We start from the raw sequence: 16,985 nt of genomic DNA, 5'->3' as shown, positions 1-16,985 counted from the left end.
CACACACACACACACACACACACGCGCGCCGGTGAAGTTGTGCTTTCCGTGCTCCAGACTGTCCTCTCTGCAGCCTTTTCTTTGGAGAGGAACCCGCGGTCGCTTCCCGGCACAAAGCAGCGACGGGGCCCCTTTTGTCCTGACTGGGACCCCGGACCCCATCATTAGCGCTGATTACCGCTGACCAGTTTGACAACCTTATTGACTGCTGGAAAGACTTTTTTATCTACTCTCCCTGTCGCCTTTGCTCTCAATAGAAACGGAAATATTTAGCTTTTTTGTCCCAGTGAGTTTGAAAGAGACGCAGGGGGGAAAAAAGAAGAAGAAGAATCCTTTTTTATTTTATTTTCCACCAATGTTGGAAAGGAATGGAAAAAAGGGGCTGCGAGATAAACAGTAAAAGCAAAAATATTAGAGATTCTCACTTTAAAACAGGACAGAAAATGCAAATGTGCGCATCAGTTCTGCGCACTTCGGCGGAGTGTTGCTGAAATAATGATTAGAGGTTCTGCAGCACCAATTAAAAGATTCACTGCGGTCTGATTACGCTGACGTCTTGGGAAAATAGACACTTGCACGTTTTAAGGAGGCGCATTTCTGTTGTTTTCGTGCATGCGCAGAGCAGCGGGCCAGGTTTTGCAATCTGCTGCGTTTTTTGATCTCTGTGATCTCTCCCGCGGATCATCCGGGTTAGTGAGCCGGCCTCTCGGTGACCTCTCCCTGTCACCCTGCATTACGGGACGCAGAGCATGTTGGCCAATTAGACCTCGCTCTGAAACGTGTCAGTGAACGCAGCACCGTGGCGTTAAAATCCCCCTCACCCCTCAAAAAAAAAAATAAAAAAATTAAAATCTCCCAAACCAAAACAGCCCAAAGGATTCCTAATTTAAAATCGAAAATCAACTAATTCTGCTAAAAAAAGAGGCTAAACTTACATCTTTCTTGGTCAACAGTTATTTTATTAAGTTATCTTTACCGCTTTTTTCTTTTTTCTTTTTTTTTTTACTGAAACACAATGTCACTAAAGCGCGCATGCTCAACAGGTTCACCTGTGTACAAGGTATGTATTAAAAACACCAAGCAAATGAATATGAAACTCGAAGAGACAATAGAGCAGATCGTTTTAAATAAGCAAATAAACATTATTTATAAAACTTTAAAGTAAAAATATCACAGTTCTTCTTTTCAACATGAAATACCCACAGAGAACAGCAGGTCAGGCCAGTTTGGATGGACACTCATCTCTCCTTTCATTCCTTCTTTCTTTCTTTTTTTAATATATTTCTGTCCCTTTTTTAAAAATTTCATCTTCAAGCGCTATTAGTCCGTGAAATGTCCGGTTTCAGTTTCCACGCAAACAAACGTATAGGCCTGAAATGGCACCCACGAATGGCGGGTCCCCTCATGTTTTGGCAGCCGTCAAATGTCAGTGTGTGTGTGTGGGTATGTTTGTATGCGTGTGTGTGTCTGTGTGTGTGTGTCTGTGTGTTTTAACTCGACGCAGGCACTGTTACTTGTTTTATTAGATTGTCTTTTCCCCCTTTAATCGGTCAGTTCGCGCTGCTCAGATGTCACATTCACTGTCGCTGGAGGTGATGGAGATGGCCGAGGCGGCCGCCTTGCTGGACAGGCTGGCCTCCGGGCTGGAGGAGTTCCCTAAGCGGTCCACCGTGCCGTCCTCATCCGCCAAGGAGCGAACCGAGCCGCCGGAGAGAACCTGCTGCTGTAGCCTGGACGGAGGGCAAGCAGAAAGAGAGACGGAGAGGCGTAAAACTGGCCGCCATGATGGAAGTCCATCCGATTATCCATGGAAAATGAAGATAAAGTACTTTAGAATATTTAAAAAAGGATTTCATGAGATCTGTTTATTTTTCTTCCGTTATTTTTTTTAGCTATTTTAATAAGTAAATCAACTATAACTGGGATATTTTAGCATGACTATCGCAAAAAATATATTATTAATCATTAATCTGTGTATCCACTGAAAATTCAAATTAAAATATTTTAGAATATTTAAGAAAATATTCTATATTATTATTATTATTATTATTATTATTATTATTATTATTATTATTATTATTATTATTATATATTTTTTAAATTACACCTATTTTAACATTAAATCAGCTGCAATTCTTTTTAAGGATATTTATATCCTAATATTATGATTTTATGAATCAGGATTTACATACAATAATCTACAACATATATGCCCTTATTTAAATAAATGTTTTTTATATACTTATTTTTGGCAAAATTAGGATAAAAACAAACATTTTATTTAAAAAATAAATCTAAAAAATCTCAGTTATTATTGTTTCAGACACTGACTGACTAAGCAGAAATTAAATAAAAATAAATCAGTGCAGCTTCAGTCATGTTGCTATTTTTACATTCGTAATAAATGAAACATCCCAATAAATTGGTGAATATTTCCACTCACCAATCAGCCTTTTAGTAAACTATAAACACACTGAGCTGAACGCTGAAGTGGGTTTATGTTGAGCGGTTCGGCCTGTCTTGCTAACTGGTAAATTTGCCTCCAGATGCTTAAATCTTTATTTTTTTTTATCTTTACCGGACCAGTGATGCTCCAGCTCACCTGTTCTTCGCAGCCGCCGCTCTGTCTCTTTGTCTCCGGTTCTTAAACCAGTTTCCCACCTGTGTGGGTGTGAGTCCAGTAGCCTGCGCTAGCTCCCTCTTTTTACTGGGGTTCGGGTACGGATCCTGCAGGTACCACTCTCTCAACAAGTGCCGGGTTCTCTCCTTGAAGCAGTGGGTCTTCTGCTCTCCGTCCCAGATGGTTCTGGGCAGCGGGAACTTCTTCCGGACCCGGTATTTGTCCACGGGCCCCAGCGGGCGGCCCCGCAGCTTCTCAGCCTCCTGGTAGTGCGCTTCCAGCCACAGCGCCTGCAGCTTCGTGTGCGACTCTTTGGTGAACTTGTGGTTCTCCAGGATGTGGTAGAGTTCGCGGAAATTGCCGGTGTGGAAGGCGACCACGGCCCGGGCCCTCAGCACCGACTCGTTCTTGTTGAGGACCTCGCAGGCCGCAGGCGCGACGGGCAGCGACCAGAGGAAGCGGCCGAGGCGCTCGACGTCGCCGCTCTCCTCCAGAGTCTCGCAGACCCCGGCGACCTGCTGGGGGCTGAAATTCAGGATGGGCAGCTGAAACATGGAGGCTTCTCCTGGGTTTCCACTCTCCCCCTCCTCTCTCTCTCTCGCTCTCTTTTCCTCTCTCTCTCTCTCTTTCCTCCGCGTCTTCTCTCCGTGCGCCGAGGCAATCCAAGGCACCCCAAAAAAAAAAAAAGAAAGAAGAAGAAGAAGAAAAAAGAAAAACCAAGGCAAATCCCAAAGTTAGCGGACCAACCCGTCTGAGCAGCCGAGGGAAGCGCCGCTGAGGAGGGACGATGCTGTGCGGGGCCTCGGCTACCGCATCCTCACTCCGCCGCGGTGAACTTGGCCGAAGATGCTGGAGCCTTTAAAGCCCGAGCGGCGGTGTATTTTTCAAGGTAGCCTGGGACTGAATGCAGGGAAGAATTAAAGCCGGAGCTGAGATGTATTTTTAAGGGAGGGGTGAGGAGGGGGGAGAGAAAAAGCTAGTCAGGCCCCCTCCGATGATTTTCTATTGGACTTGGCAGATTGGCTGCGCGGTTGCCATGGATGCACGTCAATCACTGTCAAGTCCGGCCAATCGGGCGGAAAGGAGAGCTCAGCGCCTCCCTTTTCAAACACAATATCAACATTTTGACCCTTTTTTTTTATTTTGCTGCGCGTCCTGAAACGTTTCGACGCTTCCTTCCTTCCTTCTTCCCTTCTGTCCTTCCTTCCCTGTATGCGCCTTCTTTATGTCGCACAAAGTGTGCGCAGCGGATATGCGGACAGACGCACAGCCGGTTTAACGTTAAGGCGGCTTTACGCGGCGAAATGACACAACTGCGCAGAAAACAAACAGCACTGCTGCCCCCAAGATAAAAAAAAAAAAAAGATAATGTCAGAATGAAACAGGCAATATCATATTTAGCCAGAGCCTGTGGCGATAAGGCTGATCACCGGGATTTATAACGCAGCCTTACGCATCATTTCGCTCGGTGTTTAATTTGCATTCGGTTAGATTCCCTATTTCACAATAATCTCACCAATTTTTATTTTTGCTTTTTTAAATCTTCATCTCTCCAATATTTACATTTCGAGCTCCATTTTTTTTATGTTTGTTGAACAAATAAGAAAACAGACTTCCTGTCTGTAATTAATGTTTTCTTTATTTTCCTCCATCAGTGTCGACAGCGTTCAGTTTGTGATGCGCAAAAAACACAACAACAGAGGAGGAATATGTGTGTGTCCGTGTGTGTGTGTGGGATTATGACGGCCCCGGCAGGCTCCTCGGGTTTTTTAGTGGGCTATCAGACACACTCCGTTTTGTGCGCAGGCTGATTTAGTAAATAAGAGGGCGGATAGATAGCGCAGATGGTTTGAAGTGTCGGGTCAGATTATTTCATGGCTGGATACAGTAGTAAAGTTCATTCTGACGGAAAAGCCTGATATTATTTTCACAGATACCCCCCTCCACTCACTCACTCTCTCTCTCCCTCTCCAGAGAGAGAGAGAGAGAGAGAGGGAGAGAGGACGCGTGCGCGCACTCGCCGCACACTCCCTCTAATTTCACCCTTTCGGGATTTTCTTATTTATTTATTTTTTCATGACTCAGTTACGAAATGCAATAAATTGCTGCTCATACCGGTTCATTCAACACCAAACATTAAAATCTCCCAAAATAACAACAAAATAAAACGAGCGCCCACACTTCACTGCGTTAAGAAAGAGCTTATAATTAAGAAAATTAACTTTTCAGTTGCTTTCGCCCACATTTAATCAACCGGGTGTAAATAAAGGATGGCAGCCTCCATCAGACGAAGGGGGGATAAATTGTGAGGGCGACTGACAAGGTGCCGTCCTGAAATATTTAGCTGTCAGTAAATCTTTAATGTCTGCAGGCATCCGGCCCCAATCTGAATTCACCAGGACTGCAATGCTATAGAAGAAGCATCTATTAAATATGAGCTTGGATCTCTTAAACGTAGGGTCGCAAATAACAGCAGTACACAAAGCTTTATATGCAGGACCAATTTAAAACATTTATAAAAGAACAAAAGATGATCTGTGTGCTTTTCTTTTCACCTCAAAGTGATTTTCTGCTTTTATAATCCAGCGTTCATCTAAGTTTACGCGCTGAAAACCTTGCAAATCATCCGCTTTTATTCATTTACTGCCCACATTCATGGTAACCTTTCGCTTGCATTTACTATGTTTCATGTAACCTTCTATTTGTGTAAAGATTAATTTGCGGCTCAAGTGATGCGAGGCTGGCTGTTTGTGTGCGTCCAGGCCTGTGTCACTGTGTCAGCAGGAGACAGGCCTCCTGACACCAATATCTCCGCACATTCACTACAACAACACAGTGCATCTCATTCAAAGACGACTATTTTTTCCCCTTTCTTGGCCGTTTACTCCATGAATCATAGAGCCATTGCTGCAGCCTTCAAACAACAGCACGACTTGTTTCTTGCGTTGGTTTTTATTATGTCTTTTTTTCTCTTTTTTTTTTGGCGCACTGAAGTGCTGATTATAGAAAGAAACACCAGAAAAATCAATCAAATCTGTGATAGAAGTTATTTCACAAAAGCATTTTGTTTCAAAAACAGAAATTGAGAGATACTGTAAAACTTTTTAAGCGTTTAAAATTGTTGTTTTTAATCTGTTTTTGCAATAAAATCGTCTGTAAAGTTTAAGAAGAGCCGCTAGCTTTCATATAAGAATAAATAGAGAAAAGGAGTGCTGCTGCAAGCGAAATATTGTCGCGTTAGAGAACAACGTCAATGCTCTAACGCAGATGTTTACCAAACAATTATCAATAAACAAACGACAAAACTAGAGTAAAAGTGTGGAATCAGTCTGTAGTTGTCATTTCTTACACAAATCCAATTCTGCTGAAGAACTAAGCGGAGTTTTTAACGAGACAATTATCAGCTGAAACAACAAAAAGGGTTTTAAAACTCGTTCAAATTAAGAGTGTGGAGAAAAATGCTGGTCCAAACGTAATATGCAGATTGTAAAAGGTAAGAAATGGACGCAGTGGGTCAGACGATCCAAGCAACAACCATAGAAAACTTAAAAAATGAATAAACAAAAGTAAAAAATGGATAAGATGGGAGTAAATACAAAACATTATTCAAAGATAAACAGAAAGAAAAAACAAAGATCCAGATGAAAACAGAGACGTATTGGAAGTAGCAGCAAAAAGTGTGTGCGCCCCAGACAAAGGGGCGCTGCGCTACAGGGGGCGCCAAAAATGGTGTAAAAATATTTCTAGTCAGCATTTTCTGCATTGAGTGTCTGCACGTGTAAATGATTTGATCTATAATGTGTCCGCATTCACCACAGAAACTACAAGGCGGGAAACAGTGATTAATCCTGGAGATGATGTTGGAGCCTTTGTGGAGCTGAGTGCATGAAGAACTGCAGCACATTTATGCTGCGCACATTTATGCTGCGCAGCAAATCTGGAGCATAATCTGCGCAGGAAACACTCAGAAAGTTTCATCCTAAACCAGGGTTTGCTGAAGATGGAAGCGTTTGTCTGGGTTGAGATGTATTTGGCAACCGAGTCAAGAGTTTTTCTACTGTTCCTCAGGAAACGAAGATCTCGTCAGGTATCTAACTGGGGATTCGTGGAAAGAGGAAATGATGGCGCATGGCTCCTGCACAGCGGATCCGTCTGCTGCAGGAGCCATGATGTTGGAACCTAGTTGATGGAGGATATTGCTTTTATCATAGGAGTAAGATGGTTGGAAGTGAATCCAAAACATTATTCAAAGCTAAACAGAAAAAAAACAAGGATCCAGAGGAAAACTGAGACGTACCGGAAGTGACAGCGGTGAGGAAAAAATGGGCGTGCACTACATAGGGGCGCTGCTAGGGGCGCCAAAAATGGTGCAAAAATGATTTCAAGCTGCAGAAAATTCTGTTTGCTTCGTGGTTCCATCGTTTAGTCTGAAAAAAGTTGAAAACGGTTAAATTTAAGAATTTAAAGTCAATGTGCAGCTTTAGCTTATTTAAGCTGAAGATAACAGAGGAGGTGTTTAATGCAAGGCAGAGCTGGGCAGTAAATCAAATAAGTGTAAAAAGTATTTGGTAAAAACTCTACTCAAGTACTGAGTAACTGACCAAATTATCAATCATTTAATATTTTAAAAATTACATAATCAGATAGACCAAAATGTAAAGTTAAGTGGAAATGTTGGTATTTTAAGGACAAAAATTACAACAATTCGTATGAGTAACAAAATCAGACAAAATGACAATTGCTTTCAAATCAGTTTCTTTTAATAAAAAAACTTATGAAACTTTAACAAAAACTGCAGGTGTGTCTGTGTGTCTGGTGAATTTGAGTTAAAACATGTTTGTTTTTCATTCAGTGGGTAGAAAATCCAGAAATTTTACTCAAGTAAGAGCAGAAATACTTCATAATAAAATTACTCTAGTAAAAATAAAAAGTAAATATACTCATAAAAGTACTTTAAAAAAAAAAGTTACTCAAGTAAATGTAATTGGGTAAATGTCATTTCCTGGCTACTTTTGACTTTTACTTGAGATATGTTGAAGTGGTGCTTCTCAATCTTTGGGTTCTCTGCCCACCTCCGCCGCTTGGCTTCTTTTTGCGATAGCAGCATATTTACTTTCTGTTATCATTAGCATGTAGCTGGGTCGCAGCTTGCCCAGGGCGGAGGGGGGGAAGGGAGGGAAAGGAGCGGGAACAGTTACGAACAGGCTGGAAATGACCCAGATTCCCGGGGATCACTGGAGCAGACGAGACACTACAAGAGCCTGTCACCAACGGCCCTCCTGCTACCATCCCAGACCTACCGCATCTTTCTCTACACCCATCTGCTGCCTCTCCTTCTGCTCCTCCTCACTTTTTCTCATCTTAACACTGTGGCATTAACACACTCTGAGTTTACTCTTTCTGCAGAATAAAAGCAGGCAGGCGGTGTATTCAGACTCACAATGCTGCTGCTGCTCACGTTTCCTGAGGCGAGCAGAAGATGCTGATGTTACAGGATGATTTCTCTCTGTACCGTTCAGACACACTGTCAGCTGCCTCAGCTCAGGATTAACTTTCCAATTAAGATATCACATCAGCAATGGTACCAATAACCCCAGAATGACCCGGACACATTTTAAAAAGTCTGACATGTTGCCACGTGGCTCCAGCGACAGAAGAGTTAAGCCAAATCTCTCCCAGAGTTGTGTTTCAGACCCATTTGCCCCCGGGGCAGCACTAGCTCTCGACGCTACGTTTAATCTGTGGATTTGTGGTAACAGAGAAGACTTCTTATCCGCTGACCCATTGGCCCCTAGTGTACGTAATCCAGTGCCTTTCAGTCACACAGCGCAGCTGACATGGAGAGAGGAGAGCCGAAACAGGCAGCAACAGCGATCTGGGGAAAGAGGCCAAGCGGTGCGCACTCACACACACACACACACACACACACACACACACACACACACACACACACACACACACACACACACACACACACACACACGCACCCACGTGCACACATCTTAGTACATTCAAAATAACACAAAACTAACTTACAAGCAGAGTTGGGTAATAACTAGTTACATTTACTTGAGTAACTTATTTGAAACAAGGTAATATTTTTACTACGCTGTACGGCTTTTTTTAGTTTTACTATCAAGTATTTCTGCTCTTGCTTGAGTAAAATGTCTGGATTTTCTACCCACTGAATGAAAAACAAACATGTTTTAACCAGAAATCCACCAGACACAGAAACACACCTGCAGTTTTTGTTAAAGTTTCATAAGTTTTTAGTGAAAAAAACTGATTTGGAAAATTTTTTTCTTTGGTCTAACTTTGTTATTTTTTTGTTACTTATATAAATTATTGTCATTTTGGTTCTTAAAATACCAACATTTCCAGGTAACTTTATATTTTGGTTCATATGATTTTGTAATTTTTAAATATTAAATGATTGATCATTTGATCAGTTACTCAGTACTTGAATAGAGTTTTTATCAAATACTTTTTTACTTTTACTTAAGTAATCTCTTGGACGGCTACTTTTTATTATGACTGGAATAAAAATATATTGAAGTAGCGCTACTTTTACTTGAGTACAATTTTTGGGTACTTTGTCCAAAAGCTACTGGTTATCAGTCGCTTTTTGAGTAAGACATAGGAGTGAAAAAGTTTAGAAAATGTTTGCTTATAAGGAAAAAATCTTCCAGTGGAACTAGTACTAGTTTTAAAAATCAATATTAAGGAATTATTTACCTAAAACAAGCTCTTATATCTTGCAAGAAAGTTACTTTCAAGTCAGTTTTGTCTAATTAAAGTGAAGTAAGATATTTGCACTACAAACTAGACCCAAATTATTGGTAAGATTTTATCTTTTTGCAGTGCAGTCCTGCTTAGACACAACTTGGGCAGATGCCCAGGTCGGCATTGGCATAGGGGGGCGATATGTACAAGCATCTGGATTTAAAACATATCCTGTTTTTTCAAGTTGGTTGAGACTGAAGTTAAATTTGTATGAGTTGTTTTGTATCATGAACTTAACAGGAAATGCCATTTATGTGAAACTATGTGAAAGTATTCGACTTCTAAATAAAGTAAAAAGTGTTTAAGATCTGCAGTGAAAAAACACCAAATCAAGGACTTTTGGTCTGGTTTAGTGCAAATACATTAGTTCACTTTGAATAAGAAAAAATTAACAAGTAACTTTTCAGCAAGACACTGGAGGTTATTGTAAGTAAGAAATTCCTAAATATTGATGAAAATGAACAGATCACTGGCAGATTATTTCCTGAACCATATGGGAAAAACAATATTCCAGTGGAACAAGAACTTTTTCACAAATATTACTGAATTACTGACTCCAAACAAGCTCATACATCTTGCTGTAAAGTTACTTATAAGTTAGTTTTGTCTTATTTAAAAAACACTTGGTGAGATTTGGTGTTTTTGCAGTGCACTGACCAGCTCAGCTACTTTCCTAACAATCAAAGCAAATGAAATCCGACTTCTGCTAAACTAATACGCTGCTGTTGCATGGTTTAAATGGTTAAACGCTGTTATGCTTGGAACAGCGGCTTATTCATGCTGAAGTGTTTGCAAAGCTCCTGTTAAAATAGGTATATTTTGGTTAGATCACACAAACACATTGGTCCTGGGTCAAAGAGATTTTCTCTTGTGTAAATCTCTGCAGGGTTCCTGCATATTACAAAAGGTCTTACCAACCATCTGTTGCCTGTAAACGTAACTTCACTGAAATTCTCCTTTTGTCATGCCGCTCAAAATTGAAACGCCGAATTGAGTGTGTGTGTGTGTGTGTGTGTGTGTGTGTGTGTGTGTGTGTGTGTGTGTGTGTGTGTGTGTGTGTGTGTGTGTGTGTGTGTGTGTGTGTNTGTGTGTGTGTGTGTGTGTGTGTGTGTGTGTGTGTGTGTGTGTGTGTGTGTGTGTGTGTGTGTGTGTGTGTGTGTGTGTGTGTGTGTGTGCTTTTTTTCTTTTCCAGAATCTCAAAGCTCCATCTTCACCGCCGGTTGGAAACACGACGGAGGGAGGCTCCGTTTGACTGCTGCAAACAAACAATACAGTAAGAAAGGGCCTTGAATCCTTGGCAGAAAGCCATTAGTAATACCTTGAAACCTACCCTTTTTTTTCCTTCAAAAAACACATTTGTAGAGCATGTTACAGAGCGCATGCAATTATTACATCCATTCCACTCTTGAATGCAGTCAATTTCTGGCCAGATAAAGGGCTAAATGAAACTAGGGGGAGTGCATGGTGCACAGTGCAGCACTTTATCCAGCCTGCATTTGTGAGTGTTTGTGTAAGAGCAACAGAAAGAGCAGAAATTACAAATGAACAGACGTATAACATCACCTATATAGAACTCAGACAACAAAGTGCTTGTGGGTATGAAGCAACGTTGTGTTAGTCAAAGCCAACATGGCAGGATGGTAATCAGGAACGGTTGACCACATGGTTTATATATATATATAAATATATATGAAAACAATGAAGAGCCCACTGCACTGAACCCCATTGAAAACCTCCTGGTTATTCCTCCAAATTCTGATTTCTGAACTCTTTCTGAGTGAAAACATTAGTTTTATTCTTTCTAAATGAATATGAACTTGTTTTCTTTGCATTATTTCAGCTCTGAAAGCTCTGCATCTTTGTTGTTACTTTGACCATTTCTCATTTTCTGCAAATAAATACAAAATATTTGCTTGAAATTTCAAAGACATGTTGTCAATAGTTCATAAAATAAAAATAATGTTCATTTTACTCAAACATAAACCAATAAAAAGTGAAATCAGAGGAACTGATCATTTTAAGTGTTCTCTTAATTTTTTTTCCAGAGCTTGATACATGTTTCTGTATATTTTATTATTGCAATTGAATGTCATTTGATGTAATATTCTAATCTTAAGCAACGGAAAATCATCAAAATTACCATATATAAAAGCTTACAAACAGTAATCTGCATGTAATTAATCTAAAATAAGTCCTGGAAGATTATAAGAGATCAGTTTATGAAAGTACACACCTGTGTTGTGCTGGTTTGCTTCCAGATTCTGGAAAGTAAAGTCATGAAATACATGCATGTTCAATACATGTGAATATTATGGAAAAGTTGATTTGTTGCAGTAACTCAATTCACCACACAAAATTATCGCATAGATTTTTAGGCATGTATTTCTGCAAATTAAGATGAAAACATGACATTAAAGATCTAATATGAAATCATACCAATAAAAAGAAACGTAAACTTAATCAAATCTATCAGTGTAAGCAGAATGTCATTAACTGTAAGCAGGAAATCATCATAAATAACTAAAATAAGTACATTGATGCTTGCAGATATCAGTCTGAGTGTAATTAAGGCGCATGATGTGAACCGGTTCACTGAAATAATTGAACTTTTCAGTAATATTCTAACTTATTGAACGCGACTGTAAATATATAGGAATGAGTAACATGTGTGGATGGATTGCAGATTTTACGTGACAAGACAGTGGGATGAATAAAAGCATGCAGCCGCCCACACACCACTCTAAACACTGACACAATTTAGAACCGATCAGGACGCCGCCGCGAAAATAAAATAATAATAAAACTGAACATCACATCACAGCCACGAGAAATTTAGTCATTTATTCAACTCTATTCTGACACCTGCGAATAGTGAGGGTGTTTCTACTGTAGCACCAGCAAGAGAGGAGGCGCAGAGACCAGGCGTTTAAGCAGGAGGGCTTTTGTGCACAAACACTGAACAGCAAAGCTTTTCTCTTCTTTTGTGGTGCCTCAATTCCAGCCGTCTTTTTTCCCCCGCTTTGCATCCTGGTGGAGGACGCTAGGTAAAATAGAGTCAAATAAAAATAATCAAATAAATAAGCAGCGGTCCTTGTGATCAGATCTTCTTGACGACACTGAAAGGTGACAGAAGTCAAAACCCATCATGGTCAGAGCTCTTTCGCTGCCAGGCGGCCACAGGATATGTGAGCCGCGGCTGCAGGTCGCAACGCCGCAGCCACGACCGCCTGAGCCTCACCTCCACTTCACATTGTCTAAGAGCCTCTTCGCCTCAAAGTCAACACACACTCACACACACACACACACACACACACACAGCTTTCAATAAATGTCTTCTAGCAACACACTTTGCTCTTTTGTCTGCACTATCACAGCTTCTTCCAACAGTGACATTTACACATTTTTCTTTAGGACGTGTGCGCCTTAACGCGCCGTGTGTGAGGAAGAGGCCCTTTCTCCTTCCCACATGGCACCTTGGATTTATTTATTTCTTTTCATGTATCGTGTTATTTATGTCTAACATCAGCGATATACATGCAGGAAGTGTGACAGGCTTAAAAAAAATCTATAAAAACATCTCAAGTGCCCATTATCTGAGAGAGAGAGAGACTCAGACTCAGAGGGCACTGACTTCACCTTGACGAAAGAATCAGTTTATAGTAAATGCTTTACTCCTGCATGTATGCCACAGTGATCCAAAGGACTTGAGTAAGCTGATTAGTTTCTATTAAATGCTATAATTTAGTGTTGCAGTGAGGCTCATTTCAGAGACTCGCTCAGGTCTGCACAAAGACACTCAGCGCCTTTTGAAAACTGATATGCTTTTCTGAATAAAGTTGCAGGATGCAGCATGTTTGAATAATACTGGTTAAGATCAGGGCTGCAACTAACGATTATTTGACGATTAATCGAGTAATCGAATAAAAATATTTCACATTCTGCCGATTTTTCCTTTAACTACATCAGCCTTTTTATACTATATTAGGAAAATCATTTAATAATACAAATAAATAAATAATTCAATTCCTTTTTAAATAAGGAAGCAAACATTTTATTGCATAAACGCAACAACATATAGTTTTAGCAGAGGAGTTTAAGCTAAGATATTTTTTCATCTTAAATCCAAAATGTATATTTATTTTTGGATTCATTTCTGCTCTGAATATGTTTGGGGGTTTTTTTCAGAAAAAATAACATAACTCCAGTAAACGATTAATCGATTACTAAATTAGTTGATCGTGATTAATCGTTTCAACCCTGCATGCTTGACATGTGCAGGCATGCAGCTCGATTGCAAAACCTGCAAAAAACAAGCCTGCTGAAGTAAAAAACATGTAAAATATCCTTTATGATGAGGAAAAATGTTTACGACTCATGTCCCCCGAACTGCAAAACGTCGCCATGCAACAACACGGCATTTGTTTAGTAAATTTTAACCAGGTAAAGCTAAAATTACGCCACTTGAGAATTTTTGGCTGAAAATTTTTTTAATCTTATAGGCAAAATGAATAGTTATTTCAGCTTAATTTCTGCTCTCAATGTTATTTTTCAGAAAAAGGCCTCTTTCTGAGAACACTCCAGTAAACAATTAACCGATTTCTAAATTAGCTAAATACGATTAATCGTTTCAGACACAAGCATGCAGCTCGATTGCAAAATCTCCCAAAAGCAAGACTGCTGAAGTAATATCAGGTGAAATATCCTTCATGATGAGGAAATGTGTTTAAAAGGAGCACCAACACTAACGTGGGAGTTGCCTTCGCTGTGAAGGGCAGGAGCTGGGCATGCAGCCTGTATTTTCTGGACTCCTAATGTCTGTCATCTGTGCTTTATTGATGGCTTATGTCAAATGCCATGCTGACAGAGCTCATTAGGATGAAGGGAATCGTCTAGGTAGAGGCAGGAGAAGGCAGAGCTGATCTCTGTGTGCGTAATGCTCACCACTGTACCTAGAGGGTGATGCCTGTGACAGCGGGGAGCTGAGAGGGCTTTGTGTGAGCCGGGGTGAGGGAGAAATGTGCATGTGTGTTGATGTCATTGCTCGAGTTAACGGGTGTCACCGAGCAGGTCCCCGCTTGATGTCGGGACTCCAAACACAACTGACAGGCTGACAGTCATATCTCTTTCGCCACTCGCACATGCTCAAATATTTATCCGCACACGGCCCCTCTCGGCGGCCTCAGCAGGCTTGTGCTGCAAGGACAAGGCCCCGCGGAGCCTTCAGAGACCTTGAGAAGATTGAGTCAAATGGTTTCCTTGCAACTTCCTGTTCTTCTGCAGCCTGCACATTGCTTTCCAATGCAATTCCACTCAATTCTAATCTCTCTTCTCTGCTCTGTCTTGTCTTTCTACCATTTAATTTTTTTTAAATACATTTTTTTTTCAGAATGTTTTTTAGTTTGATTTCCTGTTTTTTTTTTTAGGTCTTCTTTCTCTTCTCTCTCTGTCTGAAATACAGGAGAGGAGGTGCACACATGCATGATTGACAGCAGTAAGACCCTCCTCCTGTCTCTGATTGGTTAAGCACTGCGGACTCGGGGAAGGCAGAGGAGCTCGAAATTTTTCAGATTTCCTGTCTCAATTCAAATTCAAATATACTTTATTAATCCAAAGGGGAAATTAGGTATTATACTCGTATTATACTAACACGGCAGTTTTAATAAATATGAAAAAAATATAAAAGTTACAAACAGTTTAACATGCATTAGTAGGTAATTTCATTATCATTTCATACAGGTCGTGTTATATATTTATCGAAGTGTATTTTTCCGGTAGAATTTCAGCCGAGCCAATCAGTGAACAGAGGAGAAGTTGTGACGTAATGACGTTGATTTTCTGCGCTGTTTTAGAGTTGTAGTCTATTTGTAGTTTTAGCAGCGGACGAAGTCAACTAAGCCGTTCAGATCTCGTTAGCTCCGCTTCCAAATATTTAATTAACATTAACAGCCATGTTGTTTGTTTCGGCACTTCTGTCTTTTCTCAGAGGAGAACGGTTGTTTACAACGAAGGCAACTTCCGCTTAGCTTAGCATCGATCCGACGCATCGCACACGTAACGGCTAAACGTTAACGATTGGGTAAACAGAGCTACGCCGATCACGCAGAACAAAATATGACATCCAAACGCACAAATAAGTCATTCTGTATGCAGCCGAGGCGTCCCTTTCGCTTTTTATATGTTAGAAAAACATTTTACACATCATCATTCAGTGATTATCCTCTGATAGCTGGCAGGCTGGGGCTCTGATACTACTCTAAACAGCTGAATCCATATTCGCTTTGGCCAACGGCATCGCTGATGAGCTCAGACTGTTATGTGACATCTTAATATAGTGATTAAAAATGCATGTTTGGAGGGTGAGCAGAGGGGTGCTCCCGGTGCTCCTGCCAGGGAAGATTAAATCAGTCTACTTAACAGGCATGCTGGGGATTGGGGTCAGTGTAAATGAGAAAGCTGGAAGAAAACACAGAACACTGAGAAATTATGATATCTGAGTAAAGAATGCATGATCAAAAACAAATCTGTGCTGAATTAGAGAGACAGTTTCAGCTGAGTAACACAAAAAACAACAAATCAGTCTGATCCAGAGGTTGGAGTCAGTCATGAATGGGAGATAAGTGCATTGAAAACCCATGAAGAATTGGATCCAAGGCCGTCAGCATCCAGTTTGATCAAAATGCTGCCAAATAGTTTGGCAGAGCAGAATCCATCAGCAGCAGGGAGGCTGATTAGGTGAAAGTCATAAAAACCGGTGGGTGAATTGAGATCTGGAAGGCAGCATGGTGGCGTTGCAAAGAGACGCAGCTGTTAGTCCAATCATCCCAGAACCAAAGTCCGCACAGGAACAGAGCTGAGCTAATTAATGATGCTGCTTTGTTTGTGCCAGACACACACACTCACACACACACCTTCACATCCACAGGTTTAGGAAAACAAGCAGAACATGGAGGGGAAAACATCCCAAAATGTCTTCCTTTTAACCTCAAACCCAAACAAACTAAACAAATGAGATCTTATTACTGTTTCAGTGAAATAACCTTCAATTAATCTTAAAATATGGCATATTTTGGCTCGATAGGTCAGATATTTTATTAATTTACTTATAATTTAGATGCTTGAAGCTTTACGAAGACCAATATTTGTTTATTTTTGTTTGTCTCAATTGCAGAGCATCTACAGATTAAACTTTCAAAGTATAAACACTTCAGCAGGGTTTCCCTCAGTGTATCCTAAGCCTGGCGGGCCACCAGGCTTTACTTGTGCCCCCACCAGGCTTAGCATTGTTAATTTATTAGGTTTTTTTAATGATTTCTTTTATGAATCTTCCAGTTTTCCAAAAATGCGTAACTATTGGATGATATTTTTAAGTTTCCTGTCAACTTTAATCATTTTTAAACTGAAAAACACGGCGGGTGGCTGGATGAATGCTGTAGCGCCATGAGCTCCGGGTTTAGCAAGTTCTCTGGGGGAAACTTGACTTCAGGTTATGATAACCTTGTGCGTTTAAGGGGAGCTCTGATTTTGTTTACAATTAGAACTACACAAGTTTACAAACCCTCCTTAAAAGTGTCAGGTATTGAAA

The 16,985-nt window shown here is 40.5% G+C and overlaps 1 protein-coding gene across 1 annotated transcript; it reads right to left on the bottom strand.

Moving 5' to 3' along the window:
* Positions 1-994: 994 nt before the first annotated feature.
* Positions 995-7,227, bottom strand: six6a (SIX homeobox 6a). Its single transcript, XM_008400037.2, has 2 exons — positions 2,603-7,227; positions 995-1,730 (listed from the first exon to the last, which is right to left on the bottom strand). The coding sequence occupies exons 1-2, from the start codon at positions 3,172-3,174 to the stop codon at positions 1,565-1,567; spliced, it is 738 nt and encodes a 245-aa protein (XP_008398259.1). The 5' UTR covers positions 3,175-7,227; the 3' UTR covers positions 995-1,564.
* Positions 7,228-16,985: the final 9,758 nt, after the last annotated feature.

Source organism: Poecilia reticulata, linkage group LG22, assembly GCF_000633615.1.
Source record: "Poecilia reticulata strain Guanapo linkage group LG22, Guppy_female_1.0+MT, whole genome shotgun sequence".
NCBI classification, from domain to species: domain Eukaryota; kingdom Metazoa; phylum Chordata; class Actinopteri; order Cyprinodontiformes; family Poeciliidae; genus Poecilia; species Poecilia reticulata.
Note: the sequence above shows the minus strand (reverse complement) of the source record. Positions and strands in the feature narration are given on the sequence as shown.

Coding starts and splice junctions, on each gene's coding strand:
- six6a (XM_008400037.2), bottom strand. CDS start 3,174: ATGTTTCAGCTGCCCATCCTGAATTTCAGCCCCCAGCAGGTCGCCGGG. Junction 1,731..2,602: donor GCGGCGGCTGCGAAGAACAG/GTGAGCTGGAGC, acceptor CCCTCCGTCCAG/GCTACAGCAGCAGGTTCTCT.